This window comes from Amborella trichopoda, chromosome 11, assembly GCF_054954075.1.
Source record: "Amborella trichopoda isolate Santa Cruz 75 chromosome 11, AtrichopodaSantaCruz75HAP2 v2.0, whole genome shotgun sequence".
NCBI classification, from domain to species: Eukaryota; Viridiplantae; Streptophyta; class Magnoliopsida; order Amborellales; family Amborellaceae; genus Amborella; species Amborella trichopoda.
The window spans coordinates 2,102,239-2,124,467 of record NC_142346.1 but is presented as its reverse complement, the minus strand read 5'-3'; the positions used below and the strand labels follow the sequence as shown (position 1 = coordinate 2,124,467).

Here is a 22,229-nt window from a genome sequence, read left to right as displayed (position 1 = left end):
TTTCTTCAGATTCACAAATATTGAGATCGAAACGATCTGTCTCCAAATTTTCAAATGTCATAATTGCATTTTCCAGAGAAATTTAAATTGGTGCTTTATAAAACTGTGGCCCCACGAAAATTGTTTCCAGAGTTGAATGTCATGGCCTTGTGGATAAATGTTGTGGCATATTTTTACTAGAATGGAAAAGTAGAATATGCATCTGGGGATACATTTCTACAATAGCGTATCCTTACGCATTTAATATCCATCTTGTTGATGGATGTCAATAAATGGTGGCCCAACTAAATTCACAACCAAGTGTGTTAAAATAACATAAAAAAAAAAAATCTATTATTTATTTTTTTAATTTAGTTAATTTTCCAGGTTCATTATAATTATAGTTTAGACTTTCAATCTTTGAAACTTTGGATCGAAAATCAATCTTTAAAACATCAATTTTGGAGAGAGGACTCATTTTAATAGGTGAGACCAAGGACTCATAAAAACCTTATCCATAACCTTCTAGAAGGATCATGAACGTAATTTCACTGATATAAACTTATTGAAATTTATTTCAGATTTTTATATTTTTTCAGATTTTCATATTTCCATTTGTATTAAACTAGACACGTAAACGGAGTCACCCTCGTTTTTCCATTCACTTTTTTTAAGTTTTTATAAGGCCTAGGCTCTATGAAAACAAAACAAATTCTCACCTCAAATCTTTACCTAGAAAGTACTTTCTGCTACGGAAATCTCTATGATTGCTTTGAAATCAATTTTCAATAGCAACAATAAAATTTGAAATTAAAAAATAATACGAATCTTGTAAATCTTCAAATACTTATTTTTAAGGTAAAATGGATAGTCTAGATAATTTGTTGCAATATACATTATCTTTAGAATTTTAAATCTTTTTTTTTTTCTCCAAACATAATGTTCTAGCCGAGATGATCAATTTAAAGGTTTTTCAATACTTGAATTGCAATTTTCAATGGGTTATGATGTGAGGTTTTACTTATTTTGATAGGGCTGCAGCCCTATCAAACCATTTTCCTTTTTATGAAAGGATTGAAACTCAAATTCCAAAATTTGAAATGCTATGGGTGATAAAAAGAAAATTTCGTCGACCCACCCGTGTTTATAGTGGAAGAATAAAAAGAAGAAGAGAAAGTAAACAAATAAAAAAATATTTGTTGACAATATAGAGTTCCAGATCTGTTCAAGCCATTGAGTCGTTGAACTCTCTCTCTCCTCTCTCTCTCTCTCTCTTACATGAAGAAATCTGTTCCCCATTTATTTCCTCTCCCTCTTTGGGTGCCCATCTCTCTCCTTTTCCTCTGTTTCTCCCGTGAGTCTCTGTCTTGACAAATGCTCATTTGATCCACTCTCTCTCTCTCTTCTCTCTCTCTCTCTCTCTCTCTCTCTACATAACTCTCCATCTGTGCCATCTCCAAGCCCCATATCCGCACCATTTATTTCTCCATCCCACTTTCCCTATATAGTTCCCCTCCACCTCCTGAATACACAAAGCCAACTTCCCCTCATACCATTCTCCAGCGAGAGAATGCGGTTTTCCGGGGACATATCGGCCGAAATGGCGGGTATAAGTGGCCCCGACGACCTCAGCAGGTCGATGAGTAGTAGAGGGGGTTGGAACTCCGGCAGTTTCCGGGCAGCTTGGTCCAATTCTGGCGATGTTTTCCGGCGCAGCACGTCGGAAGACGACGAAGAGGACTTGAAGTGGGCAGCTCTAGAAAAACTCCCAACTTATGATAGACTGAGAAGGGGGATTTTGAAGCAAGTTTTAGATGATGGAAAGATTGTCCATGATGAAGTTGATGTTCGAAAGCTGGGTTTGCAAGATAGAAAGCAATTGATAGAGAGCGTTCTCAAGGTTGTCGAGGATGATAATGAGAGGTTTCTACTCAGACTAAGAGACAGGGTTGATAGGTAAGAGATGCTCAATTTTTTTGCTTAATAGTTAATGAATTTTATGTGGTATCAAGCAAGATATGCTAAAGTTTTTCTTTTTCTTTCTCCTTTTTTTTTTTTTTCTTTCAATATGGTAATGGGCCGAGCCGAGAGCTCTTTTTAGGTCCAGACATGGCCATGCCCGGTGGAACGGCAGGGACCAGGCCCTCTATTTGCCTCGGCTAAGCCGGGCCAAGACCTGGATGCCCTACGCTTGCTCAGTGGGCCACATATGAATGCTCTGGCCCATTGGGCTGCCGGGCCCATTGCCACCCTTAATCAGTAATTAGTGTGTACATATAGGAGGGTGTGCCTTTCGGCCAATTTTATTCCATCATAATCAATTTCATTTTTTGGGGTGAATAGTAGAGCTTTTTTCTAACTAATTGGAGTCGGCTACATGAATCTTGGACATCATTTTGCTCTATTAAAAGCCGTACCTTGGATAAAAGCTAGAAATAATACCCTAAAACCTACGGTGCATGACATATTAAATAGGAATAACAAAAATCATAAAAACATTTTTGTCTTTAAATGCCTTTTTTTTTAAAATCTAGTTTGAAAGAAATAGTAGTGCTTAATTAATGTTAGTTAAGAGGGCTTCATGGAAAACCCGCCTCATTTGATACATCTCATTGGATGGTCGAGATGGACCGTTGTGAATGAGCTGATATACAATTAAGGTGGAGCTGTGGTTCATCTCCACCGTCAATCTTAAGAACAAATGGATGATGATGCCTGCGAGTAGCATATACTAGCTGTATTTTTCCTAACCAAATTCCTAACTGTTATTCACTCTTTCTCCATACCTTTTTCCCACCTAATATGACCATTTTGTCATTTTTATTTTATTATTTTAATAAAACAAAAAATCCCGTGGACTATAGTGGGATTGTGATTCCATTTGTCGAATGAGAATCGTATATGGGCTCTTTCGTAATTTGTAAGGGAAGGTTTTTGTACTAAAATAATTTTTGTGCCCTTTGTTAAATGTCAAATGACAAAATCTGTTTATAATATGTTTTGTGAATAATTAATGATTATTTAATTGATTAGGTAAAATTGATTCGAATATATCTACGGCTATACAAGAAGGGTGAGGTTTGCGTAAGGTTGTCTCTTTATACTGTAGAAGTAAGGCGCACTTATAAAATTTACTTAAAGACAAACTCTCTTTTTATCCTAAGTTATAAAATTTAAAATTTAAAAAATTGAACAGATAGAGCAGATCAAGAAACATTTGAAAATCTTAAAAATTAACAGTTCATATAACTTGTTACAATGCACTATTTGTTTAGACTTGAAATTCTTTTTTGTCTTTATATCCATTTATTTCATAGTCTAGATGAGAAGTTGGAGGTTTCTCCTACGCCGTAATGCTCTCCACTATAGGATTGCTGAAGTGCAATGTATTTCAACAATATAAAGTTGCAACCTTATATAAAACTTTTTCCATAGAAGAATATCACATAGGACTATGAGACTATATAAAATTAGAAGTTGACCATTTCTTTTCACTTTTGGCTATTTTCCATACAGTTTATGTTTTTCTCAAATGACCTTATTCCAATTTTTATTTTTATTTTTGGGAAATTTTAAACTTTGGGGAAAATCAAAAGAGGGACGGTATAAGAAGCTTGGGCCGGAATAATCTTTTGCCTGAAAAATACTTGTTGAAAATTAGGAACTAATCTAGAATAAAATGGTGGATTTTTTTTTCATCAGTATAAAATTTTGGAAAATTTAGTCTAACTTTCTCAGGGCCAAGTTTTCCTTTTTCTTTTCTTTTTTTTTCTCAATGCCAATTTTTTTAGGATCCATTATAGTCCAGTAGGGATTTGCGAAAATATCTAATTTTTGAAAAAAGGAATAGGGAGAAAATATACCATACCCGGATTGTGTATAATGGCGTATTGTACACCATGGCAAATAATATGGACAAACTATTAAATAGTTCATATCTCACAGATATTTTGATAAATTTTCCAATATTATTTTTTTAAGCAACAAATATAAAATAGAAGAAGCTGGACGTTTTTTGGAGTGGAACCTATTCCTCAAGTCTCTTTCGTGCAAGTGGGAAACTCACTTAATATGTCAGGTTCAAAAACACAAATGAAATCCACTTAATATGTCACCTACTCACCACTAATTTGGTTTCACACCATTAATTTGGTCTCCTTAAAACGGGCGAACAAGATGCCATTTCTTGAGTGGAGCTTACTATGAAGTGTCCAATTCAATAAAGTACGCCACGAATTATTTATTACAATGAAGAATTTTGTGACATGATAATTTTTTTTCCATTTCAATGACCAAGGCCCCCGCCCTCTCTTTCTAAAACACGCAGACGTGCACGTGTAAGTGGTGTTTAGAGGTGGCAATGGACCCGGACCCGGATCCGTCGGGTATACCCGACATAGGTTTGGATATCATTTGGACCCAACAGGTTGGGTTTGGGTCCAAAACCTAGACCCAATTTATTCAGGAACATGTATAATAAGAACTCGTAGTCATTTTTAGCTATTAAACAACCAACAACAAATCAGACGGTTTGAAATCTAATAGCGGGTGATTGTGACTTTATTGCTAATAATATATATATATATATATATATATATATATATATATATATATATATATATATATATATATATATATATATATATATATATATATATGATGGTAAAAAAAGACAAAAAAGAAGAAGAAAGAAGCTAACAGTTAGGGTGCCAATGGACTCAACCAGACCCGGGACCACACAAGATAGACCCGATGGGTACGGGTATGGGTCTACCTTTTGACCCGATGGGTCGAGTCTGGGTCCAAAACCTGGACCCAATCAGATGGGTACAAGTATGTGTCCAACTTTTGGACCTGACGGGTCGGGTTTGGGTACAAAACCTAGACCCAAATACTATTTGGGTCTGGGTGGTCCGGTTCCAGCCAGACCCAACCCATACCCGATCCATTGCTATGCATAGGTGGACCCAACTTGACCCAATCCGAAATCACGGGACCCGAACGCAACCCAAAAATTAAAATATCTATGTATTTAATTATATTTAAATATATTTCATAAATTTGGACCCAAAAAATATTACTGGGCTTAAACCCGATTGGGCCCGAATAGTGTTCAAGTCCAAGATTTGGAACCGGACCCGAATAGTGTTTAGGTCCAATAATTAAAATTAGCAACGATAAAAATCTTAAAAGTCTATAAAAGATGAAAAAAAGCATATAGAAAATGAATTATTGGAAAAATAGGTTTATTCCTTGCAATATTTCAAAAAAAATTAAAAAATGAAAATAAAAATTTAGAGCATAAAATAAGAAAAGCTAACAAATCATTTATAAAAATATAAAGAATCATCCCCCTTGGTAAGTTGCTGAAGCTGAGTTTTTCCTCTTTGCTTCTCGTTTAATTTTGAGCATTTCTGTCTAATAATTGCGTATTTAATGCTTGGAAATTCAGGGTCGGGATTGATATTCCAAAGATCGAAGTCCGATATGAGAACTTGTCCATTGAAGCTGATGCCTTTGTTGCGGGCCGGGCCCTTCCTACACTCCTTAATGCCACGATGAACACCCTTGAGGTACAATATTTAATGTTACTATCATCCGCCCCTGGGCCATAGTGCTGGCAATGGACCCCGACCCGACCTGGGACCCAAGGGGTAGACCTGATCCGGGTTTGGGTATGGGTCCAAAAATTGGATCCGATGGGTTGGGTTCACGACCAAATCTTGGACCCGAATACTATTCGAGTCCGGTCAAATCCGCGTCCAGGTTTGGTAAAATTTTTTGGGTCCTAATATATTAAATTTATTTAAATATAGTCAAATATACAAACCCGAATATAAATTCAATGGATTGTGAGTATTTCATAACACTTCGAAAAAATATAACACGATCCCTATAATAAAATTGACAACCATGACATGTGAGCTTGTAATAGTTCAATCAAGTGCTCTTGGTGATGGAGATAAAACGTACACATTAGTAGTTGAACTTGTAGAGTGGGACCCTTTTCTTCCATCACTGTCTAATCCGATTGATGGATGGCCACCACTAAGGTTGTAAAGTTATTATTTCCATGTCAATTATGCTACACACACATGGATTTTCCTTCGTGTGTTCTTGTACTGGGCAAGCTTTTTATGTTTCCCCTACAGCATAAAAGCACTATTTTTCTCTTTATCCCACCTTCCATTCTGAATGGAGGGTTAAGATTACCTAAATCATAATGTCTCGTCTCTACACTATTATATTTTTAGTTTGTTTTCTATAAACTATTTTGACACCAAATTTTGGATGTCCATTCTTCTATTAAACTAGCATTAGCAAAAAAATATAAAAAAATATTTTCAATAAAATAAAATGATCAAAATACCTCTGAAAGTTTTAAGAGGTATTTTGGTCATTATATTTTATCGAAAAAATATTTTTAATATTTTTTGTAGGTACGCCCTAATGAGAAGATGGCATGTACCAAATTTCATATTCATACAATTTATATAAAAAAGCTAAAAATAAAATATTTTGAGACGTCGAATCTAAGATCAAACAGTGAGTGGCTCTCTTAATCAAAATTGGACAACTGGATGGTAGGAGGATAGAACTTCTATGCTATAGGGGAAACATAAGAACCTTTCCCTTTTGCGCAAGCTAAGTGTGTTTATACAGTTTTCCTCACAGAAAAAGGTTATATAAGGATGCTACCTTATAATGTAGAACTACGGATGCCCCTCAAAAATCCATCGGAAAAGGTAGTTTTAACTTGAAAAAGGAAAAGGTAGTTTTAACTTGAAAAACCCTTTGATTGATCATCTCGACATCGAGATATATGACTATGAAAAAAAAAAATATTTGAAGCCTTAGAAATAGTGCATTTTACAACATATTATCTACACCGTCCATTTTCAAGATTTTCATATTTTATAGATCTACTTGATTTTAACTAATTTTGAAATTTAAAATTTTTTAATTAGATATAAAAATAAATTTTAAGATAATCCTAAGAACATTTTATATCAAAATTATATCCCATGATAAAATTTGAAGGTGCACCTTACCTCTACACCTACGGATGCATCCATATGCAAACTGCACCCCTTCCTTAAAAAGAAAAAAACAATTGTTTCATGCGGGCTGGATTGCATTTATACAATATGCGGTTCAGAGGTATAAAGCATCCATCTTAAAGATGGATGAAAATAGGTGGTCCATCTAAAAACAATTGTAACTAACATTCAAAATGTTTTCTTAATATAACTATTTTTCTAGTTTTCAAATTTTACTTATTTTTTTGTATTCATGATCTTCATATTAATATTCTCTAAAAATTAGGATCAAATTATATTTACAAATATATTTATTGCCAAGCCCGCATTTGTACATATGTGGGCTTGGCTGCATGCTAACCACGTTCAAAAGAAAAAAGAGAAATAAGTGGAAAAGTATACAAACATACTTCTTCTTCTTTTTGGTAATTCAGTGGGGAAGACAGACCCCTATCCGTTTTTTCAAGTAAATTAAGAATTAGCTTTTTTGAAGGTGTTAGTAGGGTGGTGTTAATGGTGGGAATCAAAACTACAAGCCAAAAAACGTATGTGACACACCTCAAGCCATCCAATTTGACATCTAGTGGCGAGAGTGATTGTGACATCTTTATAACAATATAAATGGTTTCATAGTATACAATTTCAAAAAACGTATGCTTAAAGCATGTAACATATTAATTTTTTCTTTATGGGATTGTCTACAAAGAGATTATTTATCTTGTGTATATGGATGTCACAATCATTCTCACTCCTTAGATGTCAAACTGAATGGCTTGGGTGAGTCATGAAGTCCGATAATTTTTTTTTTTAGAAATTTGTGTCATTCAATGACACTCTTACAACCACCCATTTTAAAATTTAAAAGACAATAATGAGTGTGATCTCCATGTACAAAAGATAAATGATCTTTTTATAGACAATTCATTTCTTTATATATTGATAAAAGTAGCTTAAGTTCAAAAAAAAAAAAAAAACCCTAACTTTGTGACACACCCCTAGTCATCCCATTTGACATCTAATGGCTAGAGTGATTGTAACCTCTTTGTAATATAATAAATGGTCTCATAGTATATAATACCAAAAATAATAGGGTTTGTCTAGAGTTAACAACCCCTATAAATACAAAGGTTAAAGTTAGAAGGGGTTGTAATGAGTGTATTTATCAAAACAATCATTACTTTTTTTATTAAAGTAATGATTTAAATATGCAACTTTACCATTAAGCAAGAGCAAATTTGAAATTTTCACAAAAATACAATGGCATTTTGAAAGTTAGTGTCTTAGAACTTTACTTGTAGAGTGCTCTTGTCTTTTAGTTAAATTCTCAATTTTACCCCTTATGGAGATGATAAAAGTCATTTGTCTTGTAGTAATATTTACAAAACTGCCCCACAAAAGTAACTTTTTTTAAAAAAATTGACTACAAAATTAATAAATCCACCATTTACAACTCTCTCTATCTTAAACTTTTGTAATTTGAAGGATTGTGAAGTATAGAATATCCCAAAAAAATATACTTAAATATAGAACATGTTGATTTTTCTTTATGGGATACCATTTATCTTTTGTACATAGAGATCACAATTATTCCTACTCCTTAGATGTCAAATTGGATGGCTTGGGTGAATCATGAAGTTTGAGATTAATTTTTTTTGGAACTTTGTATCATTCATGATACTCTTACAACCACCCATTTTGAAATTTAATAGACAAGAATGATTGTGACCTCCATCTACAAACGATAAATGATATTTTTATAGACAATTCCATTTTTTATATATTGATAAAAGTAGCTTAAGTTTAGGAGTGACAATGACACTGTTCCCCAGCCTAGCTCTAAAAAACTACGGCATTCCGCATATTCGACCCAATCCTTTTTATGTTTATATTTTTTATTTATAGCCCCAGATTTGGCCCAATCCAGTGAATGGGCTTTGGGTGCAATTGACTTGGACCCAACCCAAGCTTGGGGCCAACTTATAACCGATCAAGTTGACCCGGACCCGAATCTACTCCTATGTGGGGGCAATATTTGTTTTTATTCTTTTTATTTATTGATTTTAAGCTAAATCATATTTCTTTTACAGGGATTCCTTGGGTGCTTGCGACTCTCGCCTTCCAAGAAAAGAGTTCTAAAGATACTAAAAAATGTGTCCGGCATTGTAAAGCCATCCAGGTTTGAAATTTCCATTTTATTCCTTATTTTCTTTTATCATAAGAAATTTTTATACAAGGTTGCAACTTTAAAATGTAGAATTAAAATACACCTCAAAAATCTATCATAAAAGGTTTTTTTGATGTTGGAATCTAATTGATCATCTCGACGTTGAGATGTATGTCTAACAAAAGAAAAAAAAGATTTTGAGTCCTAAAATAATGTATCTCGAAACACATTATCTTGACCATCCATTTTCAAGATTTTCAAGTGTTTATAGATATACTTGATTTGAATCATTTTTAGATTTTAAAACTTTATCGTCGGAAATGAAAATAGATTCTCAAGCCATCCTAAAAAATTTTGACACCAAAATTATATTTATAATAAAAATTTAGAGGTGCACCTGTTATTGTTTAAGGTTGCAACTTTATACAAACCACACCCTTTATGATATTCCATTTACTGTCCAAGATGGTGTTGTTCAAAAATATGATTTAATCTTAATGGGTATTTGGAGTTTCAATGTAGGAGAAAGATTTCCTGGACCTGCGCGTTAGATATTCATTAGGGAGGGTCAAACTCCTACTTAGAACTCTTCCATAGACTCCAATATTCCAAATCGTAATTAGTCCATTATATAATAAATATTTTTGTAAGAAAAAAGGTTAGAAAAAGTTTATGCGGTGTCAACCTTAAAACTCTTGAGTAAAAAATCTTCTAGAAGAGAGTATCCGATGTTGTAAAACCCTCCAGTTTGATCATCTCGACTTTCAGATGTATAGATAGGAAGAAAAAATTTCTAAGTCCTAAAAATAGTACATCTTGTGACAAATCATTTGGACCATCTATTTTCAAGATTTCAAGTATTTATGTATATGCTCGATCTATACCTTTTTTTGAAATTTTAAATTTAATAACTACAAATAAAAATAGATTTTCAAACCATCATAAGGTTTCTGATACCAGACCTATTCTACAATATAAGGAGGGCGCCTTATACAAATCTCACCCCAATGATAAATTGCCCCTCATCAAAACTGCATCCAATAATTCTAGACCATCCATCCATTAGATGGATGCCACATCCGGGGTGTTTTTAGCCCAAACAATTTTGTTTCTTTTTCTCTTGTTCTCTTGAAATTGATCTTAGGATCAACCGACATGATTTGAAAATATTATAGGTCATGCACAACCCCAAAGCATAATTTTTAGCAATAGGTCCAAATGTGCAATTGGGATCGTGGGTCCACCACACATGCACCCTGTCATTCAGATAAACAATATTAAAAAAGTGCAGCTCTTTTGTTTTCAAAATCTTTACTCTATTTACATAACATAATTTGGGATATCTTCAAACTAAATCATCGTTTTGTTTTCATAAAACCAAATTAGATCCATCTCGACTAAATCTTTATCTAGATCGGTGATTCCTAATCCGAATCTATTATTTTAACCGTAAAGTGGTTACTTTTTAATAAGATCATTCACTCACGCACTAACTTAGGTATTCTGTTAAAATATGCCCTTGTTAAATGAGCAAAGCGCAAGTGGGGCCAAGTAAATCAAAATTTCCTTGCTTATTCAGAATTTCAAACCCATGATAAAAAACACACGATTCGAGTTTAGAACATAGAATAAGCAACAATAATTATGTAAATTGGCCAGTGCCACTCATGCGGCATGAAAATTACCATACTTTAGCTTGTTAGGCTTCCAAATTGAGAAAAGGAGTATTTTGGGTACTTTTAACAAAATATCATAGGAGGTACTTTAGTGAAATGATCTTTATTCACTTTGTTCATAAATTGGCTCATTTGACTACATCATTGTACATATTTTCACATTAATTTTTTCAGCATTAGAATGGGCACTTCAAATTTCTCCTCAAATTCAAGTCACACATTTAAATGAAGTAAACATGTGAATTGTTTTGAAAAAGGATGACGCCCATAATTTACACTAATTTCCAAAAATTGCCTTAAAACAAGCTAAGATTAGTGTTCCAAACCATGAAACTCTGTTGGTTCAGGGTTTTTTTCGACCAGAATCATGAGCCTACCAGTTTTGATTTGGCTCGCTCCGAGTAGGATTAGCGATTTTTAAGAGGTGATTTTTGAAACATCGGCTAAGATAGTCAAGATTTAAAAAAAATTGGCCAAAATTACGCTGCCACTCTTAACTCTTAATGTTTTGTAGGATGACTCTGCTTCTTGGTCCTCCAAGCTCTGGGAAGACAACCATGTTGCTAGCTCTTGCAGGAAAGCTGGATAAGAAGCTAAGAGTGAGTATCACCTCCACTAACATGCAAACTTTTTTGATACTTTTGTAAGCTAATTTGCATTGAGGATGTTTTATGAACAATGCTACTTTAAAATTTCCTGGTCTTCTATGAAAATTCATCAGCATCATTGTCGAAATCTTTTTCCACACGAATTCTGGTTTGCCATTCTGCATAGATTCATGATTCAGGATAAGTTTTGACAAAGTTTTACATTGGCCCCTTACCTATACACTTATTCCCTTAGGCAAAAGACCTACTTTGAAGGATTTTTTCAATCTAAATCAAGTTTAGAAATACTTCCAAAGAATAGTTACAACACAAGAAAAAAAAAACTCCTTTTAGTTCTTGAACACCTAGAGCTGATTGTTAAAAAATTAGACTATGTTCAATTCTACGGCATGATTTTCTTTAGCATTTTTAGAGTGCACATTCAATATTTTTCTTTTTTAATTGGTTATTAAGGAGATTTGATATCCAAAATTCGGGTTCTTAAAGACACTCCTGAGTAGGGTTGAACCTGAGGGAGCAAATGTGCATTGTTCTCCGGTGAGAGCATAAGATCTGTTTGCTTAATTGATAAGGAATTTCCTTTTTTTACATTTTTTTTCTTTTGTCTGTGTGCATGTAAATGCTTCTTAACTACAACTCCTAGTGTTAGTGTATGTGTATGCTCTTTTATGTTTTATTTTCCTAATTTTGGATCCCCTATTTTACTATGGATTTCTGATATACATTAGGTATCGGCCAAGATCACATATAATGGCCATGATTTGCATGAATTTGTACCACAAAGGACTTGTGCATACATAAGCCAACATGACCTTCACAATGGAGAACTGACAGTGAGAGAAACACTTGATTTTTCCGGCCGTTGTCTAGGGGTCGGAACCCGGTACCAAATGTTGTCAGAGTTGTCAAGAAGAGAGAGAGAGGCCGGAATCAAGCCTGATCCCGAGATTGATGCCTTCATGAAAGCCACTGCAATGGAAGGCCAAGAAACGAGCTTAGTGACTGATTATGTCCTTAAGGTGTGGAAACTGTTCTAGTACGCTTACTCTCATGTCTCTCTAAGATGGCCTTTCTATGAGGGAGAGAGAGAGAGAGTTCTATGTCTTTAAGGTGTGGGAAATATGTTAGTAAGTTTACTATCATGGCTGTAAGACAGACCTAGAATGGGTCAAGATCCTGATTCGGATTTGATAAATATACATGGGATCTAGATCTAGATATGGATCCAATCAGATCTAGATCTGGATCCAAAAAGTATATATGGGACCTAGATCTGGATCCGGACCCGATAGGATCCAAAATATTCAGATCTCGATTTGGATCCCAAAAGTACACATGGGATTCGGATAAAGACTAGATCGGATCCAAAACATTATTTTATATATTATTGTATATAATATATATGTATATATAAAAAAAACAATATATAATATGTTAATAACTAGGTCGGATCCGAATTGGATCCACCTGTACCCAGATCAGATCCAAATTTGGATCCAAATCTGAACTGGGTAAATTCTCGGCCCTAACTGTAAGATGGCCTTTCAGAGAGAGAGAGAGAGAGAGGTCTTTGAGGTGTGGAAACCATGCCAATAAGCTTACTATCATGGCTTTTATATGAGAGAAAGAGAGAGAGAGAGAGTTTCTATGGATTTTACTAATTATCTCTTTCTGGTGAAATAGATATTGGGATTGGATATTTGTGCGGATATATTGGTGGGCAATCAAATGATGAGAGGGATCTCCGGAGGACAAAAGAAACGAGTGACTACTGGTAATTAAATAAATACTCTTCCTCTCACCCCTTGTATTATTCTAGCTTCTTTTGTTAAGGAAATTGTCCAAAATAAGTCTCCTTCATTGGTATTCGGATGAGCCTAATTAATCTTAACCATCCATTTCTTTTTTGCATGAATAATCTCAATCATTCAAATTGCCCGAATTTTTAATTTTAAAATTATAAGGCCCTTGCGATATGGTGAGAAAAAAATTTATTCAATATAGTGACAATGATTAGATTTTTAATTTGTTGTTCTCTAAATGAAGGCATCATCAAGTCACACTAACTCTGTCTAGCCTCATATGTGACTGTCTCTTCAACACATATAATTTATTTGCTTTGAAGAACTACAATTGTCTGATCTTGATTAGATAGCTGAAAATCAGAAGATAATATCATCATAGGATGACACCAACAATGTTTACTAGGCAATTTACTTCCAATCATTAATCGATTAATTCTAAATTATCCAATCAAGATCAAATAGCAGGATGTCTCCAAATGAGATCCCTAGTGCTTGACAGATTGAGGAAACATAATAAGGTCCTAAGGAGAACCCAACCATACAACATAGTGTACATGAACCTTAGACTAATTTTTTGTAGCAGAAATGCCTGCTGAATTTTTCAAGACTAAATCTTGTGTTCCTATGATGCATCATAGGGGAGATGTTGGTCGGACCGGCGAAGGCCTTGTTCATGGACGAAATCTCAACTGGGCTCGACAGCTCTACCACTTTCCAGATAGTGAAGTTCATGAGACAGATGGTACATGTTATGGATGGGACCATGATCATCTCTCTCTTGCAACCGGCGCCCGAGACTTTCGACCTTTTTGATGACGTGATCCTCCTCTCTGAAGGCCAGATAGTTTACCAGGGTCCACGCAAACACATACTCGAATTCTTCGAATCCATGGGATTCAGGTTGGTATTAGGTGCCACTAGAGTCCTAGAAGGCAAGGGGATGGAAGGTTTTTAATTTTCCTCAAAGTTAAGAGTGTTTTTATTTTTCAATTTCTTTCTTTTTCATGACCTAACTACCACTTTGCCCGCAATCCTACTCACAGGTGCCCCGAGCGTAAGGGTGTTGCCGATTTTCTTCAAGAAGTCACCTCTAAGAAGGACCAAGAGCAATATTGGGCCAACAAAGAACAGCCGTATCAGTATGTATCAGTCTTCGAGTTTTCAGAGGCATTTTGGTCATTTGACGTTGGGCGTCGTCTGGCAGACGAGCTCAGTGTGCCCTATGACAAAAGCCGTGGTCACCCAGCTGCGCTAACGACCGAGCGCTATGGCATCCCCAACTTGGAGCTCTTCAAGGCTTGTTTTGCTAGAGAATGGCTCTTAATGAAGAGGAACTCCTTTGTGTACATATTCAAGACCACCCAAATATCAATCATGTCATTTATAACGATGACTGTGTTCTTGAGAACAGAGATGAACCACAACACCATTGCAGATGGCAACAAGTATTTTGGCGCTCTCTTCTTTGGGCTGGTGAATGTTATGTTCAATGGAATGGCTGAGCTCTCAATGACTGTGCATAGGCTACCAGTCTTCTATAAACAGAGGGACTTCATGTTTTATCCAGCTTGGGCTTATGGCCTTCCTATCTGGGTTTTGAGGATCCCACTCTCAATCATGGAGTCAGGCATATGGGTGGTTCTCACCTACTATGTCATTGGCTATGCTCCTGCACCTAGTAGGTACGAATAAGGATTTTTCATCATCAACTATATTGTTATCTTCGGGAAAGGGGCTGGAGTCGCACGCCGCACCCTAATCATCAAGTTGTGGTTTTCATTCTCACTGACACTACCCCACTAACGCTTTTAAAAAACCAACTTTTAAACTATTTGAGAAAATAGGTAGGGGTCTCCCTTCCCCACTGAATTGCCCAAACTATATATATATATATATATATATATATATATATATATATATATATATATATATATATCATTATCTTTTCAATAAAAAGTAGCATTATCTTTTTCTTTGCTATGCTATAATTGTCCTATTATAAGTTCCCAAAATCAAGTTTTGGACATTTAAGCTTTTTAAACAAAAGAGAAAACATCAATAACGTGATCAAATCACTTCAAAAAATCAATGTGGTAGTTAAATCAAACTTATTTACCAAGTTATTTTACATAAGTACCTCATCAACTATTCTGTTAGAAAATCTCCAAATTGCCTTTTTTCTGGGTTTGGAATGTAGAATGAGTAAGGGCATTGTGGTAGTTTGACTACTTAAAGTTACTCAGAGCTAAATGAACTAAAACAACTAATGTTGGTCAAATTACCAAAATTCTATTGAAATTTTGAGGTGGTTTGAGCATTTTGATAACAATTTCTCTCGGATAAAAAGAGAAAGGTAGTTTCCTAATATTATGTTATGGCGTCATTATTATGACTGAAACTTGGTGCTGGCCACAAATTCTTGTAAATCCTTTGCTTGGAATCTTGTAACAGTTAAATTAATACTTTTCTCTTTAATCCAGGTTTTTTAGGCAGTACCTAGCATATCTATGCACCCATCAGATGGCTCTTTCTCTTTTCCGGTTCATCGCTGCCGCCGGAAGAACACTGGTCGTTGCCAACACCTTTGGGACGTTTGCTCTCCTCGTCATTTTCGTTCTTGGAGGATTTGTTGTCGCCAAAGGTCAGCAAGCCAATTTCTACAAAACTCTGATTGTTTACAATTTAACCAGAAAACATTAAAGGGAACCGGCCCCAAGTGTGTTTAGGGGCCTAAAAAGAGAAAACAAAACAAAATTTGATTATTATTTTTTTCTTTTCATATTTATCAGAACAAAATTGATTTACAAGTATGAGTTTGTACTCGGAATTTTACAAAGTCAAGCCAGTATCTAAGACTCTAAACTTTCAGCTGAATTAGTGGATTAATTACTAATCATATAGAAAAAAATGCCATAACGGCTTATCATTCCAATATTGGTGTGTGTGTGGGTGTATAACTTTGTAACAATTAATCCTTGTTAATTAATATTGATATTAACTATGTAAGCAAGTTTACTAAATTACATTGTTTTGGCTTCAAATTGCATCATAGATGATATTCGTCCCTGGTGGATATGGGGATATTGGATTTCCCCAATGATGTACGGGCAAAGTGCTGTGTCTATCAATGAATTTCTTGATCCAAGATGGAGCAAGGTAAGTTCTTTCCACCCTCTTAAATTTCTACCTTTTTGTTTTGTTTTTCTTTTTCTTTTTTTTTCCTCGAAAGTTAATGGTTAGTAGTGGATTAACAATTTTTTGAAATTGCTAGTAGTTTTCAATAGGAGTTAGGTAGGAATGGAAACCGAAACCAGTGGGTGAGTCACAGGTGGTGCTACCAGCTTGACCTCGACCTTGACCTCAACCATAAAAAAAAAAAAAAAAATTATTTGTTTTCAAAAAAGAGTTAGGTAGAAATGGCAACCGAAACCAGTAGGTAAGTCACAGGTGGTGCTACCACCTTGACCTAAACCTCAACCCCAAAAAATAAAAAATAATCTATGTGTTATTTTGGTTATTTTTAGTGCTAATGTTAAAGGGTAGGTTTGGATAAGTCAGGGGATTCAATTGTTATAGTGTGTCCCCCTCCCAAAACCATCTTGGAGATGAATTGGATCAAAATTTTGTATATCATTCCAGACCAGGTTTGTTTCTGGACCATGACATCATGAATCAGCAAAAAAAATCCCTTTTTTTTTTTTTTTTACACTTTGCTCCTACAAGAGCATAAAATCTTATCAAATTTGTTTACATGCTTTATGAATATATGTTACAGCCGAATAATGATACAAGTCTTGGTCAACCCACCATTGGGAAAGCCATCCTTAGTTCAAGAGGAACATCTGTGGAGGGCTACATGTATTGGATTTCTATTGCTGCCTTGGTTGGCTTCTCTTTGATCTTCAATGTATGCTTCATCACGGCTTTGGCTTATCTTAATCGTAAGTATGGTCTTTCATTTTATTTTATTGACCATAAAATAATAAACAAAAATAGAAATACTAAAAGCTTTACTCTTACATACGAGTAAGCTGTACTCTTACATATGAGTATTTCTTTAAGACACTCAACCTGTTTGGACATTTGATGCCTTAACCTTGGTAACTTTTTCCTTTATGGGTATTTTAGGTAATTAATTAGGGTAAAGCAGAAATTCTTAATAGACAAATAAGTATTTATTAATTGTAGTGGATGATAACATCATTCACAAGGTATAACATCGCTCATATAAAGCAATGATTGCTTCTTAATTACAGTATAATGCCATTAATTTTTTATAGAAATATCGATCTTACCCCTTCTAATGATGAAAAATACCTTCACTCAAAAAAATATCTATTATCGAGAAAGAGGTAATAAATGTCCAAATAAGTTGGGTACATTAAAAAAATACTCATATATATAAGTATCATAACTTAACCCATTTTGAAATGGTCAAATCACCTAAAAAAAAATCAATGTGGTGGTTAAATCAACAATTTTTCACTTACCTAAAAGGAATCAATAATGTTTTTTTACAAAATGGCTACTTTTTAAAAAAAAAAAAAAAAAAAAATCATTTAGGTGCCCTTCCAATATCTTGCTAAAAGCAATCCGTGCCCTTGTACTAGAGTCATGACTTTTGAACAAGCAATAATAACATATTGATAATTTGATTGACTTAAGTCAAGCCAAACAATACTTCATATTTTTATTGAAACTTCACGTTTGAGGTTTGGAACCCAAAAAAAAAAAAAAAAAGCAAATTTTGGTAATATATCACCAAAATATCTAAATACCCTTCCCTGTTTTGGGTTCTGAACCTAAAACATCTAGTGTTGATTTCATAATGTCGAACGAATAAAGGTATTTAAGTTATTTAAATCAGCTGATTTAAGTGGGATCAAATTATCAAAATGCCCTCACTTGTTAAGACTTCAAATCCAAGCAATTTGTGTATGTTCTAATTAAATCGCTAAGGTGGTTTAAAAAAAAAGTAACTACTTTTAAGCAAATTAAGTGATTTGACAGCCTCATTAATTTTTTAAATTGGTTTTTGACCATTTTATTGATATTTACTAAAAAAACAGATTACCCATATACGTGCTGTGCGCTATCCAAATTGTAGATACTGCATTTTATTGATTCAAGTTGTAGAAATTGCATTTTATTGTTGCTGGTTTCAAAAGTATGAACTGAGAAAGATTCTTTTTTTTATGATAAAATACAGCTCTAGGTGGGTCTCAAGCCATTGTACCAGAAGAGAGTGAAGAAGATAACGTGAGCAAGGAGAAGAAATCTCTCTCTAGCAAAAAGAAAAACTTGAAGATGGCGGGCACTGGCGACAGATGGGCACAAAATCCGATGTTCGATGGTGCGAAACAAGCCTTGATTATAGATCCGGTTCTTTTCTGAGTCTATTGGCAGTGCTGGCTTTAGAATCAAAGAATTTAAGATAGAATATACATATTAAAATTTTACTTCTGCGAAACAAGCCTTAAATACTTCTAAAATTTTACTAACTCTCAAGAGCATTGGATCATTGGATCAAAGAATTTAAGATAAAATATACATATTAAAATTTTCAGGATTCCGGTCATTTTTCTTTTCTTTTTTTTGGTAGTTTTTTGTGAAATTTGGCTATTCTTGGAGCAGTTTCTATAAACTGCAAACTTAGAACATTAGTCACTCTCAAACATTACAAGAGTGTAAAGAGGTTAAATGGAGAATTTTGTAAAGTTGAAGATTTGCTTTTACTAGGTTTCTAATGGAATTTAGCAATTATTTTCTTAGGTATTTTTATAAAACTTCTGCCGTTTTCGACCACTTGGAAGAAATTTTATACTAAAGCTTAATTACTTTCAACAATGATAGGCTACAAAAAGTTAAAGCACTATTTGAAGATGCGGTTGTTTTTGTTAGTTCTGTATAAAGGAGTACTGTCACTGAAAATTTTCAAAAACAAGAGTTACCAAAATGCCCTCATCGCGGTCTGGGTCAGATAATCTTTTCACCCGAGCCCTATGGGGGAGACCGTATGAGAAGTTTCATGCTACATTGAGTACATTCAATATGTTGGAAATATTCAGGTAACACAGCATGACATTATGGAATGTACAGGGTCGGCGTCAGCATCATTCGAAATGACGGCAAGAAACGGCGAGGCGCCGAGAAGTGGTGAGGGGAGTACCAGTAGAGAAGTGGGGGTGGTGAAGAGGGGGATGGTGTTGCCTTTCCAGCCTCTCTCCCTCGCCTTCAACCATGTCAATTACTACGTCGATATGCCGGCAGTGAGTAGCCCTCAACCATTTTCCTAAATTTTCAGTCCCGATTTTTTCTGCGACCTGGAACATGTTATTTTTATAGTAATACTCTTTTTTTTTTTCTTATCGATAGTCGAAGGCATTTTGGTCATTTGGTCAAATTAAAGATATTTTGAAATTTTAGAGAGTTTGGTCTGAAAATTTCATGACCATGTGTTCAAGAGAAAACAAAATACTAACCTTAGATATATTACCAATGTAATTTATAACCAATGGATACTGGTGAGCTGCCTGGGATTAATTTTTTAGAGTTTACAATGTCCTCCTACTGGAGCTGCACTAACTCCCACGGGCAAAAGACCTAATCACAAAGATTTATTGGCATAAAATTTTAAGATCCACTTTCTGATAACTAGATGTGTATTTTCGAGAGAAAAAAAAATTGATTGAGTTTCTAAACACTTGGTCTGGAGTCTGGACATGGACAGTCTCCTTTTGATCTTAAATTTTTTGGGCATGCTGGTGAATTTTTATTTTATTTTTGGAGGGTTAATCACTAGGTTGAGGAAATTACATGCCAAAATTTGGGATCCTGAGTAATTTATCTAATTTAAACAAATAACCAAAATTAAAAGAATAATTTCTCTGATCTAAATTGTTTTGATTTCTCAGGAAATGAAGGCACAAGGCATTGAAGAAACCCGGCTCCAATTACTACGGGATGTCAGTGGCGCTTTCCGACCCGGTGTACTCACGGCTTTGGTGGGTGTGAGCGGGGCAGGCAAAACCACTTTGATGGATGTGCTGGCCGGAAGGAAGACAGGTGGATATATTGAGGGAAGCATTAGCATATCCGGCTACCCCAAAAAGCAGGAAACGTTTGCTCGAGTAACTGGATACTGTGAACAAAATGACATTCATTCTCCTAATGTTACAGTTCATGAGTCACTTATCTACTCTGCATGGCTCCGCCTTTCACTTGACGTGAGCCCCGAGACACGAAAGGTACATAAAGATTATTATTATTATTGTTGTTATTATTATTACTATTATTATTGTTATTAGCAGTAGCAGCAATAGTAGTTTTAGTAGCAACACCGCCACCCCCACCACTAACAGTATGACTATTGTTAATTATAATTAATAATATTATTATGGAAAATTTTTCTATGCCAGTGCTTGTGTTTCAAACAGTACAATAGCAGCTCCCCAAGCTTCACATGTCAATGGTTGGGGAGGAATGACCCAACTGCCATCCATTGTGGAAATCGGACTGTTGCGACGGTGTTGCGCACCATGTGAAACCTGAAACTAGCATAATATATGAACACTAATGTTTATTATTATTGTTGCTTTCAATTTGGGGGAGGTTATCTGGAATTCAAACCTTGGATATTGTGTGAAACTTGACTTCAAGTATTCTGGACATGCAGTTAATGTGGTTAATCTACACTAGACTTGTAGACACTGAGAAATCACTTAACCTGTTCTTCAAAATTTGGCTCTCCAGATGTTTGTGGAAGAAGTGATGGAGTTGGTGGAGCTAACACCCATTAGGGGGGCTCTGGTGGGCCTTCCTGGTGTGGATGGTCTCTCAACTGAGCAAAGGAAGCGCTTGACCATAGCTGTGGAGCTGGTGGCTAACCCTTCCATCATCTTCATGGATGAGCCCACCTCTGGGCTCGATGCTAGGGCTGCGGCCATCGTCATGAGGACAGTGCGAAACACAGTGGATACCGGGAGAACCGTTGTTTGCACCATCCACCAACCGAGCATTGACATCTTTGAAGCATTTGATGAGGTGAGCTAAAATTGCTTCTACACATTGACTCGTACTCTTTTCGATTTTAATTTGTCCCTTTATGCTTGTGGCCCCCCTGTTATGACGTTTTTACACTTGCATGTATAAATTCAGTGAATTTGTATGTCAGAATATGGGGATTGTATATAATGAGACCGATGCTTTTTATACAAAAAGATCACAAATACCCCAAGCCATCTGTTATCAAATGGGGCAGCTAGTGTGTCATTTACCTGCACAAAGTCCAAGGAAAGATAATCTCAAACAACAAGCGAGGCCAATGTTGCACCCTCAAACTGCCTAATTTCACATCTGATTGTGACTTTTTTATATCAAAAGTATACAGTCTAGTTATAATCATTCTGTTTGATTTACTGTACGTGGTGAAGTTCTTTCATATATTCAATAGTTTCAAACACTTTTATCTCATAAATGCGACAAATTCTTTTACTACGCAATTTCAGTCTACCATCACCTAAAGTCCACATCATATTGAAAGTTTATTCTTAATGTTTGTTTACAGTTTGTTGAAAGTTTGCAAGCTGTGCAGTAAACACACGCACGCACGCACACACATACACACAGATATATATATATATATATATATATATATATATATATATATATATATATATATATATATATATATATATATGTTAACTACTTCTGTTTATGTATGTTTCTGTGCTTCAGCTTCTTTTGATGAAAAGAGGAGGTCAAGTCATCTATGGAGGATCTCTTGGTCGCCATTCTCACAAGCTCGTTAAATATTTTGAGGTTTGTTGTTAATTTTTTCTTTTTTTTTTTGTTTCTTATTTAGATTATGAACATAGTTTGGTTATGCCCTCCTTGGGGATTTACTGTAACTACCATCTTGATGATAAATATCCAGTTTTAAAGGAAATGGGTTTTCT

At 34.9% G+C, this 22,229-nt stretch overlaps 1 protein-coding gene and 1 long non-coding RNA gene across 3 annotated transcripts in view; one reads left to right on the top strand and one right to left on the bottom strand.

Annotated features, from left to right (window-relative positions):
- Positions 1 to 1,097: 1,097 nt before the first annotated feature.
- The window catches only part of ABCG34 (pleiotropic drug resistance 6), a 24,474-nt gene continuing 3,342 nt past the window's right edge, over positions 1,098 to 22,229 (top strand). Inside the window, exons 1-16 of one of the 2 annotated variants that reach the window (XM_020671633.2) lie at positions 1,098 to 1,935; positions 5,432 to 5,552; positions 9,107 to 9,195; positions 11,374 to 11,458; positions 12,196 to 12,486; positions 13,151 to 13,241; positions 13,911 to 14,172; positions 14,316 to 14,954; positions 15,753 to 15,913; positions 16,325 to 16,428; positions 17,048 to 17,213; positions 18,482 to 18,625; positions 19,372 to 19,541; positions 20,187 to 20,519; positions 21,025 to 21,315; positions 22,009 to 22,092. In XM_020671633.2, coding sequence (XP_020527292.1) covers positions 1,550 to 1,935; positions 5,432 to 5,552; positions 9,107 to 9,195; positions 11,374 to 11,458; positions 12,196 to 12,486; positions 13,151 to 13,241; positions 13,911 to 14,172; positions 14,316 to 14,954; positions 15,753 to 15,913; positions 16,325 to 16,428; positions 17,048 to 17,213; positions 18,482 to 18,625; positions 19,372 to 19,541; positions 20,187 to 20,519; positions 21,025 to 21,315; positions 22,009 to 22,092 — 3,417 coding nt within the window. In that variant the 5' untranslated portion in view covers positions 1,098 to 1,549. Of the gene's footprint in view, positions 1,936 to 5,431; positions 5,553 to 9,106; positions 9,196 to 11,373; positions 11,459 to 12,195; positions 12,487 to 13,150; positions 13,242 to 13,910; positions 14,173 to 14,315; positions 14,955 to 15,752; positions 15,914 to 16,324; positions 16,429 to 16,758; positions 16,917 to 17,047; positions 17,214 to 18,481; positions 18,626 to 19,371; positions 19,542 to 20,186; positions 20,520 to 21,024; positions 21,316 to 22,008; positions 22,093 to 22,229 lie in introns of those variants that run through there. The other variant, XM_088851967.1, reaches the window with a different exon arrangement.
- LOC110007861 (uncharacterized) overlaps positions 20,999 to 22,229 on the bottom strand; it is a 13,675-nt gene continuing 12,444 nt past the window's right edge. Inside the window, exon 3 of the long non-coding RNA XR_016044468.1 lies at positions 20,999 to 21,410. This is a non-coding gene — a long non-coding RNA (uncharacterized LOC110007861). The remainder of the gene's footprint in view (positions 21,411 to 22,229) is intronic.